The following is a 21,637-nucleotide window of genomic DNA, read 5'->3' on the forward strand; positions in this document are numbered from 1 at the left end:
TGAGGCAGGCCCAGGGCACAGTCTGAAAGGCTGTGAAGCTTCGTTCGGCAGTATATCTGGCCTTACGGCTGCTGGAGCCTTTCACCAAAATAGGGGGTGTAGAGAAAAACAGGGGCTGAGAGGAGAGCGTGATGGGGAAAGGAAAACCCAAGTGAAGGAGAGGAGCAGTGCCAGTGACCACAGTGGGGACTAGACATGCAGACGGGGGCGAGTGTTCCCCCAGAGTGGTCCCTGTTTCCTGAAGAGGGTGAAAAGCACTTGCAGACCTTACAGACAGTGTGTCCATGCACAGAGGAGGACTCGGAGGGAATTTGCCAGATAAGCGCCCACCCGCAGAAGGGCATGGCCATGGCAGCACTGGCGGGGGCGGTTGTGCTGCAGCCGGTGCTGCACAACGTGCCGGCAGGCATGGCTCTGAGCGTGCGGGACGGTGTCTGTGTGTTTTATGACTTAGGGCTGACACAGAGTAATGTTTTGCAAGAAGAAGGGCAAGCAAAGAGTTCAGAAAGCAAGCCAACAGAGAAACCACCAGACACACTACTGATTGAGGTACAAGTTCTGGATGTGGTGAAGATGGCAATAGGTTAGGCGTTAGCTGGCAGTATCACTGATTCGGTTCTGACTTCAGTACTATTTTTCCTAGGCATTCAGATTTGTTGGACTGAAGTATCTAATCCTTTGTACAGCTTTTTAGAATGTCATCCTGTGTTTGAAAATGCAGACTAAAAATTTGGCCTTTTTAGATGACTAATCAGTTGAAATTCAGACAAGTTTTTAATTCAGTTCACCAGTTTGGTGCCATTTTGTTTGACAGGCTAGATCTCTTAAGTAGTATTAGACAATTTCCCTTCTCCTGCAATGGTACAATACCACAGTCATTGTTAAAGCTGGATGTGTAATATGATCTCATTTGAAATGCATTTCATTAAAAGGACATGCAAACATTGGTATTTGTCCTGTGCTCGCTATTGGTTTTATAATAAAATAATTAATTTTTTCTTTTAAAACTCATGTGCTACCCTACATAATTTCTGAGGTATGGTCATATTTCAGTTTAATGCAAAAAGTATCACAACCTTGTTAATTGCCGTATGACAAAGAAAGCATTGCAATTAGGCTGTAGAAGCCCTATGTTTGGTAAAAATTTGAGAACGTACTTTCTTGTTTTCTTTTGAAAGGTAAATGTACTGAAATTAAGTTGAACTTTTTTAAAAATGAGGACACAAGTTTCTTGTTCTCAGTGCTGTAATCTTAAAATGATGCTCTGAAATTTTATATAAAATTTTGAAGAGCTAGGGCTTAGTTATAGTGATTGTTCACTGTATGACATAATAGCTGTATGTTAAATACAGTTTGTTGCAGTTTTGTCTATCACATTTAAAGCTGAAAATCAGAATTAATGAGTAGCTTGTATTTTATTGATTGCTCGGTTGTTTTGCCACTACCTTTGATTAGTGAAGTTGTAAAACCTTTTCTTTTTAAAATAGATTGACAGAGATAATGATGTAATTGCATTTGAAAGTAAGGTCCAGCAACTGAGCCCATCTGAAGTGGGGGGAGGAAAAGAACTTCTTTTCATTCTTGGGGAAACTAAGAGCTGGAGCTACAAAGCCAGTGATAATTTGTCAGACTCAAATGATGAAGGTAAAGAGCAGGAACATGCAACTCCATCAGAACAAATAGCTGTAAGAAATCCTGAGAATCCAAAATCTCAGATTTGTGCTCCACATCAGAAAAAAGGTAAAAAAGTTACCAATCCTTGTAGTTCACTTTTAGATAACACGTTAAGTTTGGTTTTGAAGCGAGGTTGAGATATTAAATATTCACAGTGTTAATTGTTAAGTTTAGATTAGGTTTCATCTTAACATTCTATGGAAATTTGGAAGAAGGCATAATACCTTTCAGCCTTAAGTGATAAAAGATCTTGTTCAGGCTGATGTCATCTGCGCTGCGTTTAAGCGAGAGATTTTGGATGGCATTTAGAATTTAATGGTCTTCTGAACAGTATGTGGTATTTGAATCCTTCGGGGAGATTTCAAAGTTAATATTGTATAAATACCTTTGAATAAACCTAGTAACTTACTTAGTCTTTCTTAGTTCCCTCATTCAGCTTCAAAATGTGCTTGTTCGAGGGTTTATGGATGAGCTTAGAGTGGTTTCAAGTTGCTGGTTGAGGGTGGGCAAATATCAATGCGTGTCAGTAAAGTATCTCCCAGAACTTGAGTAAAAGTAACAGAAAAGTAATGGCTGATTTAAGATTTTAGGAACATAACAGTATGTTGCATAAGTTAAGGACTGACTCAGAAGGGAATCATAAGCATCTGTTTCCCTAGAAACTGTGTGTGTGTACTGTAAAAGTTGGATGACATCAGAAATGTTGAAGAGTCTGTAAACGTGTGTCGTAGTATCTGGATATTAAGGTATCTTGGCTGAGGTTGTTTAAAGTACAGATATTGTACAAATTGTTAATGTCCCTTGTTTTAGTTGCTGCATTTATAGGAAGCACATTTGAGCAGCTTTAACAGAGCTAACAATGTTGTTCTGTGTGGGCATGAATCCACAATGAATAAATAACCATAAAGTGTTTTTGTTTGCTGTTATTGAAGTGAAGTGTTAGCTGCATATCTCTGTGTGGTGTAAAGCATTGTATAAAATACATTTTGGTCTCAGCATGAAAATCATTACGAAGAGCGCACTTGGAAGCTGAGACAACTGTTCTGGAAAGGCTCTTCAAATGTGACATATTTGCCATTTTGCAGTTTCATATCTTCTTCAAAACTGAAAATGTTGCACATTCACTTTTAACTTATTAAACTCAAAAGAAATTAATTACTGCTATGCCATGAACTTGAACATGTTCTGTAATCCAGAAAGCATAACTTTATTCTTGGACTCAAGGAATTGATCTTTTTTTCTCAAATTCAACTAATAATTTTAAAAAGGCTTTTTACATCATGATCTTTTTTACATATAATTTATGGATTCAGGACTACCAGAAAGCTGAGACTAGCTTAACTTGTCATTTCCAAATCTTTGAACAAGCTTGCTTAGTACTAACATACAATTGTCATCAGGAGTGTGTTGCACAGGGTGTAATTACCTTGATGAACCACATCTTATTGGTGCTATAAGGAGAGGAAGTTTCATCCTGTCTTGGAGGTGAGAGCTAGATTAGGAGTTAAGGTTACCTGGGATTAGGTTCTAAACTGTATTGGTAATGCATGGCACTACTTTTTGGGCAAATCCCTTAAGTCTTGGATACAGTAATTTCTGTCTTGACAGTGTAATTTTTTTATAATGTGTTTTTATGTAGAAGTATGAAGTAGTTTTACCAAACTAGAGGGACTATATTGAAATTGGTACTATTTTTTTAAGAAGTAAAGTCATCATTTTGTGGCTTATATGATCTAAATGTGTCTCTTCCCACAGGAGAAAAAGAAGTTTTCAGCTGTGATTTGTGCACATTCACCTCACTCAGAATATCAAGTCTTCATCGTCATGTGAAAACCCATTCTGATGAGAAATCTCATGTGTGTCACCTCTGCCTTAAGGCTTTTCGTACAGCTACTCTCCTGCATAACCATCTGAATGTACATACAGGTATCTAACATGTGAAAAGACTTCGTTTTATATATTATCTACAAAATTGAATTAACATGCAAATGACTTTGTCTTAGGGCTGTATTCTGTGATCATTTTGTGCTCTGATTTTCTTTGGAGTTCCATACTGAAAAGACATGGTCTATAGTTAGTAACTCTCTGTGCATGTATTCATTTATTTTGTTAAATACTATCCTAATAATTTTTGTTAACTGAATGTTGGCTTCAGTTGTGTCTGATTCCCGTGTGCGCAATAAAATTTTCTGTGATGTTTTCCCTTTGCTGTATAACCATATGAAGCAAATGGATAAATTGTGTTTATAATAAACTTCTGGTGTACGTATATTGTGTATAAAATTCAGAATCTCAGAAAAAATTCTGGTAAAAAATTATGCATGATAATTTAAGGCAGATCATACTGATGTGTTGATAAATAAGATTCTAAGAAATGGTATATTCTTACAGGGACCAGACCCTATAAATGCAGTGACTGTGATATGGCATTTGTGACCAGGGGTGAGCTTTCACGACACAGGCGTTACAAGCATACCTTAGAAAAACCTTTCAAGTGTTCATTGTGTAAATATTCTAGTGTAGAAGTAAGTACAGCCTTTCTGGATCTTTTGGAAGGGTTTGTAAGCTTTCACATACTAAGATTTTAATACACTGTCAAGTTCTAACATTTTTGCATAGATTTTAACGTTGAGAAGTTTCTGTGCATATATTGTACTGTCACGTATCGCCTTTTGTTACTGTCAGATTTCTCTATGAGATCAGCTCAATACAGTACAGAGGTACTTGCAGATGTCGAGTAACAGTATTGGTACTTGGCCTGGGATGCAGATGTACATATGCATTCTGAATTAGGAAGAATGGCCAAACTCGCACAATATTATTAGCTTTTTAAAACCAGTTACATTTTAAGGGTGTTTTCTTCTTTGTTATACTAAAATTGCTGCTAGACAATGTATTTGTATTAATTTGATCATGCAGAAGCATCCTACAGAAGTCCTCCTGTATGCGCCATTCCATGTACTGTAGGACAAAACTGGCTGATGTCTAAAATGAAGTTCATGTGTTATGTTTATATGCTTGCTGATACTTGGTTTTTTTACAGGACTGAAATTTTTTTAATCTAGCAATAAAAAAGTTAGCGTCTGCCTAAGGATTCGCTGGGAAAAATAGGCTTTCAGTCATGTACCTATGATTGAATCACAATCACAGTCACCTATGATTGAATCACTGTCACAGTTTAGTGGATATTCAGTATCTAAAGTTTTTATGTGCTGTGTCCAGATCTAGAGCTGCAAGCAAACCTGAACTTTATTCTACACCACTTATCTTATTAATTAGATCTTGGATAGCTTGCATCTTTTAAAAACCTTGACAGTTTATATTAAAGTATGAAAGTATCCCATTCTTTTCCTTGTTTTAGTTGTGTTCAGTAGTCGTTGTTGCAGAACTCTCACTGATATTGCTGTAAGCTTTACCTGAATGAGGAGAGCTGAAGGAGCCCCCCAGTAATACCATGTATATGATTTTACTTCGGCATAGCAAAGATTGGCAATCATGTTTAATTTTATTTAAGTGAATAGTGTTGTAGATTTGAATGGATCTAGCAGAGAGTTCATTAAGTGTGTTTATAAATGTAGGAATTGGAACATTAGGTAACTCCTAATTTTAGCTTGGATACCTACAGTATTTATATAGAATGTGTCAGAAAAACGGTATAAAAAAGTAGAATGAATTTGCAATTAAAGTGCTTCATTGGGACTTGGTGGTGAATAAAGACTTTGGTTAATGAGTTTGGTCTTTCATTTATTTTCCTGAGTATTTTCAAAGAATTTCATGTTTGATGTATCCAAGTAGCCTGAAAGTAGTGGATATCCACTTTAAAAATACTAGCTTTTATGTTCTTATGAAATTTCTCCTTTTGTTTATGTTGACACTAAATATGGAAGTAAGATCATCTGGGGAAAGAGCACACAAGTGTTATCTAAAACCACAACAGACCGATTGTACGGGAAAAAAGGGATGGGTGGATGAGCGCTAATCCTGGGATTGATGGAATATTTTAAATTGCAATAGATGTGTAAAACTGCTTGTATTTTAATTGTTTGTGTGTCTAGTGTAAGTATTACTGCAGAAATGTTCTTGCTTTTATACTAGGCAAGCAAAATGAAACGACATGTTCGCTCACATACAGGAGAACGTCCTTATGCCTGTGAACTTTGCAGTTATGCTAGCAAAGATGCATACAAACTGAAAAGGCACATGATAACTCATTCAGGTAGGACTCTGATGTAATGATCAAGTAGACTGAGTCAATTGCCAGTCTTGATGTAATTTTTGATGATATCATCAAATCTTTTTTTTTTTTATTATATTTATGAGACTTTTAGGGAAGAAAGGCTAGAAAATTTCCCGCTTTCTCTTCTACCATTATCATTGGGTGCTGTTGAATCACTTTCATTATGATGTTGTTACAGCTGTAAACTTTCTCCTTGCACATTTAAGGATAATTCTGCAATTTTGTACATTAAATATTCAAGACAGAATAGAAGATAATTAAAATAATTCCTGGTTAATAGTTTAGAATTTTAGTGGCTTTATGCTTCATCAGCTTGACTCACAGATTCTGGAAGCCAAGTTTTTGCATTCTAATCAGCTATGTAAACTTACATAACCTTGTTTAGCCTTTTGTGTGTTGTCCATTAACAGTAACATTTTCATTGGTCTGGAGACTGTTGCTGTTAGAACATGGATGTTGAGACCTGTGGCAATTTTGCATTTGTATCAAATGAGTAGAGTTTCTAAGCATATGTTATTATAATACGTATTTTACAGGTGAAAAACCCTACGAATGTTATGTTTGCCAGGCCAAATTCACTCAAAGTGGTACCATGAAAATCCATATGTTACAGAAGCATGGAGAAAATGTGCCAAAATACAAGTGTCCACATTGTAGTGCCTTTATTGCACGAAAAAGTGACCTGGGTGAGTTTAAAGTAAAAAATTGAACTGTAAAGATAATTAGAGGTGAAATCTCTTTTCACTACTTACAATGATAGCAAATACATTACATATGACTTGATATCATTACAGAATATTTCTATAGGAAATATATTCCTTGTTTTACAGGTAAGTTCCTCCTGCAAGGAGATGTGGTGACATCTTGTGGTTGATGTGCTAATTTCTTTAATTTGGGTTTTTTGCTTGATGCTTGGTGGCATTGTGACCTGGTTTTCAGTAAGAAGGTACCTCACAAAAATACATGCCCAGATTGTAGTGAAGTTTTTCCTCAAAACCACAGAAAACAGTCAGATTTGTATTAAGCCATTTCAGTTCTCCCATTCTGTTTCTTTCCCAGCTCTAGTTAAAATGAATATATGCATCTAGCTGTATGAGACACTAAAACAGATTGAATGTTTTGGTATATATGGGGTTTTTGCATATGCCAAATCAGCTTTTACCTTTTAATCTAAAATTGTACTATATGTTTAGTTGCTGAGTGCATTGTCCTTGTAATTTAAAGAAATACATGTAATAGCATTAGTTAGTGAAGTGCAAGTTAAATTTTGACTTCATTGGTTCATCAGACAATGGTTTTACTATGCCTCTAGTATTCAAAACTCTTAGAATTCTAAATCCTGTTGCATCAATATCAAAGATTATTTTGGGGCTGTATAACACTTATGAAACATTAATGGTGGTACAATAAGTTCAAATGTCTCTTAGCTAGTTGGGATCTTTTCCCAGAGTGCAAAGAACAAACCACTGCATAAGTTCATCTTAATTCTCTATGCAGAGGTTCAAACTGAAAGTATAAATTAAAATCATAATTGAGAACGTAAATTGAAATTTTTCTTCATACAAACCACAGTTCTTGAAATACAAGCAATTTGCTGGGGATTTATATATGAAATTTTTGAATTACTCTTCTTTAGAACAATACTTGCTTCAAGTACTAGTAAAGTTGTCCCTATCCATGTATTTCATATGCAAATTCATCTTTTCTAGGAAGAAAAAGGTTTTGTACAGATGAGAATTTTATTAATAAATCAGTGATTTAGAATTATAGCATATTTACTGTATTCGAGGCAATATAGCTGACCAATGTCAACAAAACCTGTATAAAATTTGAAGTTTACAGAAATAGATGAAACAGCTATATTAAAAAAATATTTAGACATACAAAGATGTCTTTAGCATCTATTTGTATTTTCAAATAAAGATCCCATTGAAGTCTGTTAAGTATTTGAAGGTAGAAGTGTTATTTATATATATACAATCTCTTTGTTCATGTATTTTTGCACCTTCCCTTTTAATGTAAATGCATTTAATTGTAAATACTACTTTGGGTACTGGAATTTTTGGAAGGATTTGATTTGTTAAATGATTTCCATGGAAATCAGTAAGAGTTAGGCTTATAACTGCTGAATCTCTCCATAAAATTACAACATCTTGCTGCAACTCAGTTAAACTTACTTGAAAAATTGCTTATTTGGCAATTTTACTCCTATTGCAGAGAACACAAAGTTCTTTTTTGTGTATCTTCTACAATGTATGCATTACTCAGGGCTATGCACAGGGCAAGTCTTCTTCAAAATGGTGGAAATTAAAAATTTACCATTAAAATCACTTGTTTTGAATAACTGTTCAGGTGTCCACTTGCGAAATCTGCATTCCTACATGGCGGTAGCAATTAAATGCAGTTACTGTGAAGCTGTATTTCATGAGCGCTATGCTCTTATTCAGCACAAGAAGACTCATAGAAATGAAAAAAGATTCAAATGTGATCAGTGCAGCTACGCATGTAAACAGGTATTCACTGTAAAAATATTGCTTACTCAGTTGAGAGTTTAGCAAGGTGGGGTTTTGGGGTTGTATTTAATTTGAGATAAAAACTTCTGTGACTGCAGTCTAAAACGATGTAGTTATATTTATTTGCAAGATAAATAGTTCACAAATAAACAGTAAAATTGAAATGCTGTAAAGTCTGAGGCTATCTTCTTGATAAATCTTTTGCACATGAACTGCTTAGAAGTATAAAGTAACATAAATCACTTTCAGTGACATTGCGATAGGAACAAACTGTAATATTTGAGCCTTAAATGTGATTTTCAGTAGTGTCACAAAATAAATTTGGTCTGAACTGTAAATTGTAGTTTAAAGAATACATTTAAGATAGCACTGCTTGGGCGTTGGTATGTTGGAATGTACCGTTGCCCATTCTGATGATGTTCTCTGCTAACTTTAATAAGGTTGAGAGGAAAACCGCTCACCTTCTCCAAGTCAGTGGGCAGTATCCCAGTGTGTTCTTCCGCATCTGCTTACAGTGGAGGATAATTAAGGAGTGTGCAACATCCTTGCACTCCTGTGTGTGCCTGTGTGGTTTTTTGAACTCTCAGAGCTGGATAGTTATGTTACAGGTATTTTCTTTGTTTCAGGAACAACATTTAATTGTACATAAACAAACCCATACTACGGAGAAGCCCTTCGCTTGCTTGTGCTGCAGCAAAACTTTTCAACAAAAGGAGCTTCTTACCCTTCACTCTAGGAAGCACCATGATTCTAATATTAAGCCTACAGTTTATGAATGCCCTAAATGTGGTAAGGGCTGTTCACTCTGGGTAAGATACTTCCTTTTAAGGAATCTCAGTGGAGTTATCTTTAGCTAAGTATTGCAGATCATATTGTCAGAAAGTACTGAGAGTAAAAACTAGTGTACTGGCAGGAATGTTAATGCCTTAATGCTCAGCCAGCAAAACTTGTTTGGTTTTTTTCCCAAACCTTACATTGGGGGATTAATAAAGAACTTTATATTCCCCTTTAGGTAGAAAATATCTGCTACTTCATATTTTTAGGGTTGTTACTGGTTTGTAGAATTCAATATTGAATGTTTAATACTCTACTCTTCTTAAAATGAATCAAAAGGCAGTGTGGAGGTACGAATTTTAAAAGAAATCAAAGAACTTGGAAGGATAATTGAAGTGAAATAGCGCTAGGACCAGTTCAGCAAGGAAAGTAAGAAATTATTATTCCCTTCAAAACCATATGCAGTTAGAACGTACCTCTGGTTTGAGGTAAACTGTGCACACTGCTGAAGTAAAAATAACCTTTTTTCCACATGCAGATTTTACATGTAAAACTTCATTGCTTATCCAGGAACAAGAAAAGTAGATATTTGATTTTATACCCACCAAATAGAAGTGTTCCTTTAAACAGAATTTTAATGTGTATTTTGGAAGATCTTCAGGAGCTTTATGGAGGTTGTTAACTAAGTCAGCCTTTCACTTAGCATTTCAGAATTTTTCTGTCAGAACCATATTTGTTTTTTCTGTGTGTGTTAAATTGCTTACATACATTAATATTTGATTCATATATTTATGCTTCATTATGCTAACAGGATAATATGCATAAGCATGCTGAAAATTGTGGATTGGTGAGGGCAAAACCTGCTACACCCAGAAAAAGAAGCAAGGGCAAAAATAAACCCCATGAGAACCCAAAGCGTGTTAAGCAACAAGGTAATCAGCGAATAAGTTAGAATTTAATCATGTAAATTAGAATCAAGAATAAAAGGCTAAGACAGTGAATCTCCCTGCTGTTTAATTACTGTTTCACAATGAAGCTAATTTAAGTGCTAATAATGGAAGAATACTTCATTGTGTGTCAGAAATTCTCGCCATCTGATTTGGGTCATTGCTCAGGTACCCATTCTGGGACTGTTGTTCCCCTGCTCCTGCAAATGTCTTCTTGTGCTCCCTGCGTAGCAATGCTTGCAAATGCAGTTTTCTTTCCTGTTTTACAAATTCCCTTTGCCTTTATAAATGAGGATGAAACACATCATTTACTGACTCAAGCCATAGTGAGTTTTCTTAATTTATAATCTACTACTTTAATACAGACCAGATGGAAAACTTTCAAATCTTAGAACTCAGGTTAATCAAAAAAGATCTAGCACATTGTAACGAAGAAATTGTTCATCTTCTTTCTCTTCTACTTAGACCTGATAGTGATCAAATAATAAAAATACTACTGATTTAAATAGCTAGAGTCATTCTTCTGTCATACTGCAGAGGTGATCAGGCCAGTTTATAGAGCTCTTAGTTCAGAATGTCTGTGCAATCAGAAACTCATTTGTAATTACTTAGTGGTACTCATTGTGGGTAGGTCTTAAGCACTGAGCATTTATTCTGTAAACTTCAACATAAACCAAAGGATGGTCCATCATTTATCTCTTTCCTTCTCTCTTTTTTCTCTGCTTCCTCATCTTTTGTTGTTAGGTTAAGATTCCCAGAAAGTGACTAAAGTTCAGCTTTTGGCAGGTTGTGATGGTAGATTACTTGGTCAGTTGATTGTCTCCACAGCAGTAAGTGGTGTGCCTTTGGTAATGCTAGTGCATTCCTGATAAAATAATTTGTTTTGTCTTATTTGCAACTCTAAAAACATAATAAGTTTTTGGGTTTTTAAATTCTCTTAAATAAACCTTAGCCTGTCACCACATATGTAGTGATATTCTATCAGTTTCACCGTAAAATTTAAATTTAACCCAGAGGAGGTGTCTACTCATAATTTCATTTATGTACATTTCTGTTGAATTAGACAAAGCACAATATACAATATTCAGGTCAGGGCATGGGCAAGAACCCTGTATCCTCATGCATCCTGCCTTCCCTTTGTGTCTTTGATCTAATGCTGAATCTCTGTGCTGTTGCAGGGTGAGAGTTGGTTGTGTGTTTCTGAGGTCACCTTCAGGGCCACCAAGGCCAAAAAAATAGCTCTGCCTGATAAGACTATCCTGTCATTTTTTGCCCTTCTGCTTCCCAGATGCTGTTTGAAATCCACAGTAGTCTCCTTGATAGGATTCTTCAGGTGATTTTTATGGAATAAAAGACAGGAATGGAGATACATCTAAGTCCTAGGTGTCCTGAAACCTTACATTTTGGCATATCATATTGTATCTACACTGATTTGTGGCTAATGACAGATAAAATCTGACATAGTGAGAAGAAGAAACATTGGAGCTTTTCTGAATCTAATGAATATATATCAGCAGCTGAGTTTGCATTAGCATTGACACTTCTGTTTTCACTGGTAAGGCTGTAATGGTATGGTTAGAAGTGCTACAGCTGCAGTGTTTATGTTTTTGCAATAATTAGATTTTGCTGTTTATTAATATTTTGCTATGTGCAAACAATTTCTTTTTGGTATCTTGCAGATACCTTCATCTGGAAGCTTGATTTTGTGGAGCTAAGAAAATGTATCTTTAGATGTGATTCATGCAAATACTGAGTCCATTAATTGACTCACACAAATATTAGAAATTTCTGTGCTTGTTCCAGAAGGTTTTTTCCCCAGAGTTGACATTTGCAAGTATATAGTTTACTTCTTGTACAGCTTGCAGGGACCTATGGGATCCTGTATGCGGCTTTACAAAAGATTACTTGTCTGATTGATGCTGTCAATGCTTTACTGTTACTAAAAATTAAAATACAAAATGCATGTATATGAGAATTAAATTTCCAGTTAAATAATGCTTAGTTTTCCCCTGATAAGAATGCTATGGGTACAACTCACTAACATGGCTTGTAATGTAACAGTCAACCTAAGATACATTTGTTCTCCAAATAAACCGTAGGATAAAAGATACGCTATTATTATATATTGTTAAATTTACTGAAATATTTACTTGTCTTTCTGGTTAATCACCACAATGATTTTTTTGCTTGGATTTTCTTTTCAAACTTGACCTGGAATCATTCCAAGATTTCCCCGTTGGGAAAAGTCAATATTGTGCCAGTAAGATCGTTCCTGTTTTAGATGGGATAGAAACAGCAACTCTGAGAACAGAAAATCGAAGTGATTTCTGAAATAGAGTCTCAACATGATGGCCAAAACTGCATGAATAGGCTCTGGTCTTCCTTGTTTCACTGGTTGTAACTGAGCAGTTCAAAGTGTGTCCACTTAGGAAGCTAGAAGAGATGCTAGTTCAAAGCTGTTGAAGCCTTTCTGTGCTCATTTTGATTCCTATTGCAATTTCTACTGTGTAACCTAAATAACATTGCCAAAGGGTGGAAGTTACAGGGAACCTTCACCTGTTTTATTGCATATATGTAATAACGGAATGACCAAAAAAAAAAACCAAACTAATTTCAGAGTAATTTGTGAAAAAGTAGATAGGTTTGTTTCACCTTGCATTTAATTTTTCTTCCAGATTTGCTCACAAAATTGCATACAAACTGAAGCAAATTTATTCCTCAGTAGCTCTGTAGAATTGAGAGCTGCATGAACGTCAGTCTATTTGTACTTTCCTGAGTTGAGCACCTGAAAGGCAATGATTTTTTTAATGCAAGGAACATTCACTAAGTCTCCTTTCTGCAAACACTCTGGTTTCAAATAGAATTCATGATGCTAAAATACATTTTTATTTTTCTAGACAAGTGCTGGGGTTTATGCCCAATACTTCTAGTAGTTGTTGAATGTTATTAGTTCCATTCTTTCCCAGTGGTTTTCAATAGGTGTAATGTCATTCTATTCAGAGGACTTCCTTTAGTTTTACATCAGCATGAAAAGTAGTGGCGGAAGCAGATTTTGGCTTCTTGTTGGAGTATTAAGTTCCTGAAAGCTTTAGGGTATGGTTTCATGGCTAGATCACGCTGCCTGTCCTGTCTTTTTCCCCATGTCCTCGGCATAATTTTGTTTCTTCTCTCTTATTTCAGCTCTAGCAACTGTACAGCTGTGGGGTGCATTGGATCAGCATGCAGATCTAATTGGAAACTAATCTCTTGGTTTTGGTCAGATCAGTTAGCTGGACAGATGTAGAGCTGCATGACAAAAATGAAGCAGCAGCAGTGCGTGCTGGTGTCAGAAACATTCGCAGGACCACCCTTTCTGGGCATGCATAGCTTTCTGTTGCCTTAACCTGACTGTTTTTCAAGTGCAGGTAGTAGCAGTTTTCTTCCCCCCCTCTTTCCCTTTTAAATAGCCTCTTGCATGTGTTTCCATGTAAAATTGTGATCATTCATTTACCACTAGATCCAAAACACACCCATGACTTTGATTTTAATTAGGTCTTCAGTAAAGCGTACTTGTATTATATAGGAAAGCTGATGTTTATAGTACATTTAAGAGTCAGGGAAATTTTAATTGTCACCTACAATTCTCAACTGGCTTTTGAACTACTGGTTTTACTGCTTAATTAATTACTATAGTTAGAGTAATTAGAGTAAGTACTATTGATTTTTATGATGAGTTACAATGATCACAGTTGCCATTTATGCACTGTTCCCTCATTTTTTGTCATCTATGATTAATACTTGGAAGCCTATTCATAAAATCTTAACTACTTTTAAAGTATTCATCTCTAATGCTGCTATTCTTATGTTTCATTATAAGTAAGCAGTAGCATTACTACCATTTTTAATAATATTTCAACATATAACAAGTAAATAATTTTAAGTAAAATACTGAACCCTTATCCTAATTTCAAGATTAACATCTGTGTTTAACTTCATTATAAATATGGTACTGAATTCGACCAGTATGAAATGGTTTGGGGTTGCATGTAGCTATGTTTGCTAGTTATGCTGATGTGGTTGGGGGTAGTGAATTCTGCTCTGTGCTGTACAGTCCGAGTGAACTGCAGTTTGACATCTAAATACTGGAACTTTTAACTTTTGCTACTTTGAAAAGTCTGTTAAAAATGAAAGCTTAGTTTTTGCCAGTTAATATAGTAAATTAACAACTTTATCCTATACTTGGTAACATGTCTGTCTATGTGCCTGTTTTACTGGGATAACTTAAATTCAGCAGCTGTTCAGAAGCTCCAAACCATGCTTAGGAGCTTCAACTGTCTCACAGTGTCTGAACTATCTCTGTGCTCATGGCGAAGAGGTAAGGTTGTCAGTATTAGCGAGAGATATTTACTGTCTTACAGGAGTAAGTGATCCAATTTCAGAAGATACAGACCACTCTACACTAAAAGGCCTCATCAAGACCTTAATCAGCTCAATCAAATATATAAACAGGAATTACCACTTTAGTAATAGAAACCACATTCAGTTTTGTAGCGCTCGTTTTTAGCAATCACTGAGAAGTCAGTGTATTTGAATTTATCAAAATTTATTCCTTGGTTTTATGCATTGTGTTATTTAGATGTTTCATAAAGGTTAATAATTACTGGTTCTGCTTTCATAATGGTAATATTTATCCAGTTTTAGTAAGTTAATAATCTGTTTTGGCTGCCTTATCACAGGACTTAAGAATACTTTTGCCTGTGATAATTGCTTAAATAATATTGTTGACTTTATTCTTGTTGTGCTGTTTCCATTTGTGTCATAAATTCCAAGCAGCAGATTTCTTTGTTAAAATTAATTTTAGAAGTTGTATAAATTATCTGATCAATTTTCTGCATATACATTGTTCATTGGATTGTTGTTAATAACAAGCTGATTTTGTGCTGACACTTAAAAATCAGACTATTTGAAGTAAAATATGAATGTAATAATAAAAAATCTTCTTAACTCTGAACTTGCAAAGTGATTATTTAAGTAGGTGGAAGCTAGGAATGTGTCACTTTTTGGAAATCAAGAAGGACTGCTTTGACCTTTTCGGGAGTTATTTCTAGTGGTCGTATGTTTTTTAACCACAAACAGTGATGGTTCTTCATGATTAAGAATTTGCATCACTATGGTTTCAGGTGTTTATTTTGCAAAGACAATTTAATGATGTTATTAATATATTTTAGACCAGTATGCATATATTAATATCTTTTAAAACAGCACATATTTGGAATAGATGCCATTTTTAAAATATTTTAACTTACTAATTGTTAAATATACAGGAATTATTAATGTCATGAAACAGAGAATACTCGAAATATTCTATAGTATTCTCTAACAGTGCTCTTAGGTAACTCATTTATTTGGAGAAGCAGCTTTCTATGTAAGATGAAGCATGCATTCTGAGTTTCCCCTGCAAGCAGAAATTGTCTATGCTTTAAATAGTTAACGTCTGAGGAAAAGCAATGTCTGCACAGGCACACATACCGAGTAGAAAAAAGCAGAGAAAGAGTAATGACATGACTTTGGATACATTTTTACTAATTGGGCTCTGTAATAGAACTGAGACCTGGAAGCACAGTACCCTCAATGATGCCAGTAAGTGGCATATGGTGATGCGAAAGTGAGATTTGATGTATCGATTAGACTGAGTTGTCTTCTGAAACTTTGAAGAATTTTTCCACACAAATCCTAGAATCTTCCAAGGACATGAAGAAAAGCAGCTATTGTCAGCAGCAGGGCTGCAACGTGTGCTTGCATGATAGTGTTTAATTAAGCCTGGTGCCGAGATGACCGATAGCGGTAATTAGAGGAGCTTCCTGTAGATGGCAGTACACGTTCACATCCGTGCAAGAGGGCAGAAAAACAAATGATTGGTGTCATAGAATCCCAGACTGGTTTGGGCTGGAAGGGACCTTAAAGCTCATCCAGTTCCAACCCCTGCCACGGGCAGGGACACCTTCCACTAGAGCAGGTTGCTCCAAGCCCCTGTGTCCAACCTGGCCTTGAACACTGCCAGGGATGGGGCAGCCACAGCTTCTCTGGGCACCCTGTGCCAGCGCCTCAGCCACCCTCACAAGGAAGAACTTTCTAGATGTTGTCCAATTGGGTGTAATGTCTGATCTAAATCTCCCCTCTTTCAGTTTAAAGCCATCACCCCGGTCCTATCACTACCTGTCCTTGTAAAAATGTGAAAGGTGCTTTGATTTTTTTTTTGTCTTAGTTTTGACTTGTTACGCTATCCTGCTGATGATTTTGTGTATGGCAAGGCTAAATAAAAAGAGTTCTTTGTAGCTCTTTTTCCTGAGAGGACTAATAAGTCCTAGTGTTCACTACAAAGTGTAGTCATCACTGTCAGGGAAAGGATGGGGTGTGCATACCTTCTGCTGGATGCAACTGGCATTTGCTCCCAGTGAAGCTGACACAGCCTCAGCTGCATGGCCGGTACCTCCGCTTGCATTGACTGTGATGCCTCTTCAACCTGCACATGCCTTCACTGTGTTTGTCTGCTGCTCTGCCTTACTTGGCTGCATTGGCTCAATGGAAGGTCAGGTGAGTGCCACCACTGCAAGGGAGGTGTACTGAGTGTGCACTGGGGGCATGTTAATATATTTTCTGTTGCTGATAAACCATTTTAACATCTCATGTAAAATTATTGTTTAATGATAAAGTAAGCAGTTTATCTAAGAAATCTTTAGTTACAGAGATTTTAGGGCTTTTAACAAGCAACAGGTTAGACAAATTTTAAAAGTCCTTTAAGGTGGGGTGAAGTGTGGCACATAGGGCCATGGGGAGTGATCTGGTCCATAAGAGGGTGAGCTTGTCTTTTCTGTCTTCTAAAAGTTAAGCTTTGACACAACAGTGTGGAAATGGTACGCAGTCAGCATCACCACAAAGACTTGTTCTCTGCATGCAGAGATGCGTGCAGACAAAGCACCAAAGCTTACGCTGCAAACAAAGCGTCCTATGCATGCTGCATATACAGCATCACCACGAAGGCTTGTTCTCTGCATGCTGTGATGTGAGTTTTTGCCATGCAATGATCTTTACTCATCATCTAAGCATTATTCTGGTAGAGTAGATGAGGAAGCTGGATTTCCATCTGATTTCCATTCTTGTGAATGTTCCAAGAAATTTTCTTGAACTGTCATCTTTAAGTTCCTGCCATCCTCTCCTTTGTATCCCAACTAATCTTTTTCCTGTCTTTCAAATCTTTTTGCTGATTACCAAGTTGGCATTAGGGAGACATGTCTGCTGTCTGTCAGTACATCTACTGAAGATCTTTGCCATGATTACTTTTTGTAAGTTAAAATCAATTTGTTATTCAACAGTCTACAAGTAATACTGCAGAGATAACTAACACAAAGTTAACAGATGGGAATTTAATTTCTGTTCTTGTGAGGAAGCCTAGCTGTCTCTCAAACCATAGCTGTGTTGTTTCCATTGTACAGATGACAAAAATGATGCACAGACCAAAATTAATCTCTGATTTAATCCTTTTGCCTTCAGGAGCAGTGAAGCCCGCTGATGATACAGTATGCTGCTGCTTATTACTAGGTTAATCTCACTGAACTAGAAATAGAAACCTCGGGTGTTGCAGCATGTAATGATTAAGTTTACATTAGCAGAAGGTGGTGAGCAAATGGTCAAGGACCAAATCACATTAAGGCAATGCTGTTAATCACTGCCAGAGACATTAAACTCAGAATTAAAACTGAAATAACATTTATAACTTCTTAAAGGTCAGCACTTAAGATGATATGAAGGCACTATGGCAGCATGACTAACAGCCATGGGCAGGAGTGGTGGTATAGCATCTCATAAGGAGGACACAGAGGGAGTTTCATCTGGTGGTAATTGGAAGGTTCATAAAGGAGACACAGACTCCATAGTCTTAAGTAGAAAGAGTAAAATGAATAATGTTTTCCTTCGTCACAAGGTCTTTCCCACTGGATGTAAGCTCACTTCAAGCGGTCACTAGTGGATGACTGAATTACAGCTGACAACGTTATATATGGCTGTAATTTCCATTCACGCAGTTTTTAATATCTGTTTTTTGTTTTAAGACACAGAATGTGCATTTGAAAGCAATTTGCATTAATAGAGTATATCTTCAGACAAACATCATTCCCTGTTGTTGTGCTTTTAAACAGCCCAGCTATTGTTTGAAGTTAGTCACTGAAACAGCTGGACTCTGTCTGGCATTATGGGTGTATGATCGTTACAGAATGGTAAAGAATTTTCTGACAGCTTTGGTTCAATATGTTTTGACTTTGAATTGGCAGTTGACAATGAAGAATTTAGTTTCTTTCTGCTTTGGTAATTGACTGTTTGAGTTACTGCTGTAAATGATTTTGTTTATTTTTAACTTTGGTGGTTTGTTGGGTTTTTTTTTCCCCAGATTCAGTTGGTTTTATCCCTGCCCTGTCCACATAACACAACACATAACATAACATAACATAACATAACATAACATTTGCAGCTAATGGGAGGAATGCAAAGGAGTGACATCGCTGCTTGCTTTGATAAGAAAGAGCCTTGCTTTTATTACCGACTAATCAAATGGGAGGTAGCAGCTAATGGTGATCATAACGAAGCCTTGGAACTGCCATCCTTTTTATGGAAGAACTGCATGCTGAGAGAAATAAGCTATCCTCTCCTTAAGGCAATGGTGATTCTTTGTTGTTCTATTACAGTAACTCATCAGCTGTTTCACTGTGAAGTGAAATTTACAAAACTTCACAGTAGTTATTTTCCCATCCTATTTTAAATGTCCCACTCTTTGAACTGAATTATTTATCCCTTCATCACTTATCATAACTAACTGTGAATTGAAATCACTTGGTTTTAAATGGGCTGTATCCTCCAGTCCATGCTCTCCGACAAAACGTTTGCAGGACTTTTATTTGAATAACAATTGTGTGATGATAAATGTCATAATAGTGTTAACGTAAGACTATGCTCCATCTTTGCATAGGTGTAAGTTTATAGTAAATCCATTTAGTTCAGTGAACTAATTCCAGTTAGATGGGAGCTGAGACAGTGGTCTCTTCCTTTTGGGACTAACTTTGAAGATTTGATTCATAACTGACAATTCCCATTCAGTGGTCTTCAGACCAAGATACTCAGCACCTTTAAGATTAGGCAATGCAGCTATGCTTTGCATATAACAAGATTTTTTTTCTCTGCTTTTCACAAAATTCCTAAGAGAAATGCAGAAGTGTGCGAGGATGCCTGCTGGCTTCATCTTGACAGGAGAACAGTATAGGAGTGAACTGCTGTTCATTCTGGGGCTTGCCACTCCATCTGGCAGATGCAGACCAGCTACAGGAGGTCGTATGTATGAGCAGGCAGGCTGCCCTAATAGTGGAGTTTCCTCTTTCTCAGAAGCAGATGATTGAATAGAAACAATACACTGCTTTCCCCATTTGATGATGAAGACTGACAGTTTTGTAGAAGATGAGTCAAAGGTTACTGATGAGAAGATCCATCCAGATAATTGCTGTAATTGCACCCCTGAGGATGCAGCTCCAATCACAAAGCATTAGGCAGTGATTCTGTTTGTAAATATATACTTGGCAGTGAACTTCATCCTATGCCTTAAATCAAGGAAGTTCCCTCATGAGATATAAATGGTGAAAGTTCTCTTGACTTCTTAATTCAATCATGTTTTCTTCTGTCAGCAGGTAAATAGGAAATAGTCCCATTCTGAAACAGAGAAGTAGTTGTGATTTAAACATAAAATATCATTTAAATTAAATGGTGTTAAATCGTTTGCTGAATACACTAGCTGTTAGTTCACAGCAAATACCAATAAGGACCATGAATGAATGAACATACATAATTCATAATATTTAATTTGAAAGTGCATTTTTTTTACAATGACTGGTTCATTTTTCTTGAGTTTGTCCAGTGACTTCTTTACAATTTAATACAAAAAGCTTTTCTGTTGAAGAGTGAACAGTTACAGACAAGACAGAAGCAGATCTCTGCCACCCAAATTAGCTCTTTATTCTACCTTTCACAAAGGCACAGAAATCAGCAATGCTAAAGCATTGTAGGATGAGAACTCATAACTGGAATGAGGGGCAATGAAGCACATCAAATTTCTCAGCATATCACTAGTTGCTGTTAATGCCTCAACTATTATGAGCTAAAACTCGAAAATGAGTCTCAGAACAGCTATGTGGGCAAGTTTAGATATTATGGCTCTAGCTTTCTTAAATTTGTAAATGAGAGGAAGGTGAAACCATTTGGATTCCTAGAAAACACACAAGGTAATTTTTAAAGGTATTCATATGTCTCAAAATGCATTAAAATATAATGTAACTTTCAGAAACACAGTGGTTCAGCCTGTGGCAGGGAGTGGGTGATGCTCTGGTACCCCAGTGGTGTGCTTCAGCCTGTTGTGAAGCAGCCTGAATTTGAGAAAGTGCTGTTTAATGGTATAGGACAAAGCTGCTTCATGCAACTTCCACTGAAATAATTGGTTAAAGATTAATTTTTAGTTTCAGAATTCCAGGTTGCTCTGTGGTTATTTATGAACCAGGAAAAGTCCCTCTAGGACTTTGAAAAAATAAGGTTCATGATCAAATCCTACTTTTAGAAACTGAAAATTTTGGGTGGTGTATTTTAAGTGGCTCTGGCTTGAGAAATATATCTTGCCTGAACAACAGGCATAACTCTTGCTTAAATAAAGAAGTAACTTACGTAAGTCCTTGTGCTGCTGATACATAAACCATTAGCAAAGGAGTGAGGAAGTGGTGAAATTTGTTCTATTCTAGCCCACGCTCCCTGGGACACGCATCTAGCCTGGGAATCAGCACAAACTGGGCACATAAGTATATTTGTTTACATTTACCATAATGCTTTGCTGTTAGGAATGTCTTTTCCTTTTGAATATGACTCAGTTTTTTATGACTATGCACTTAGAAAGTCAATAGTATTGATCATTGACAGTGATCTGTTCCTTGCTGCATATACTTTTTAGATTAACTATCTGTTCCATGCTATATTCATGCCTACAGAAGATACAAAAATAATGACATCATTTTTATGCTTTTCTGTAGTGTTACAAAACAAAGCCTGTCTTGTGCTTCTTACAGGGTAGGACTAAAATCCGAAAGCTTTGTGGTTGCGTTTCTGAGTGAAACTAAGGAAATAAGTAACACCATTATCTGCAGGCACTTAGGGTTTAACTTTATGAAGAATAAGAAATCTTAAACAGAGTTTGTGCTCACTAAGGAGTTGAAATGGAAAGAGCTAACTCAAATCCAAAATTTAGGTTGTGGTTTTTACCTTAGACAACAGTGGTATGTCTGAATGGTTGGGTATATCACAGAATGCGTCCTCTTTTATAAGATTTCTTTGCCCATAGGTGAATTTTTCTTCTCCTTCTCTTTTTTTTTCTTTTTTTTTTATTCTTTATTTTTACCAGAGGTCCAAGGGATTGAAAGCAAAATGTTTATTTT

General features: G+C 36.3%; 1 protein-coding gene across 1 annotated transcript; it reads left to right on the forward strand.

The window, feature by feature from the left end:
* The first annotated feature begins 252 nt into the window (after window positions 1–252).
* CTCFL (CCCTC-binding factor like) lies at window positions 253–12,476 on the forward strand. Its single transcript, XM_030503457.1, has 10 exons — window positions 253–549; window positions 1,527–1,740; window positions 3,430–3,600; window positions 4,066–4,199; window positions 5,770–5,890; window positions 6,448–6,597; window positions 8,264–8,424; window positions 9,051–9,233; window positions 10,010–10,130; window positions 12,352–12,476. Exons 1-10 carry the CDS (start codon window positions 343–345, stop codon window positions 12,474–12,476), a joined length of 1,587 nt encoding a protein of 528 aa, XP_030359317.1. The 5' UTR covers window positions 253–342.
* Window positions 12,477–21,637: the final 9,161 nt, after the last annotated feature.

Source organism: Strigops habroptila, chromosome 13 (assembly GCF_004027225.2).
Source record: "Strigops habroptila isolate Jane chromosome 13, bStrHab1.2.pri, whole genome shotgun sequence".
NCBI classification, from domain to species: Eukaryota; Metazoa; Chordata; class Aves; order Psittaciformes; family Psittacidae; genus Strigops; species Strigops habroptila.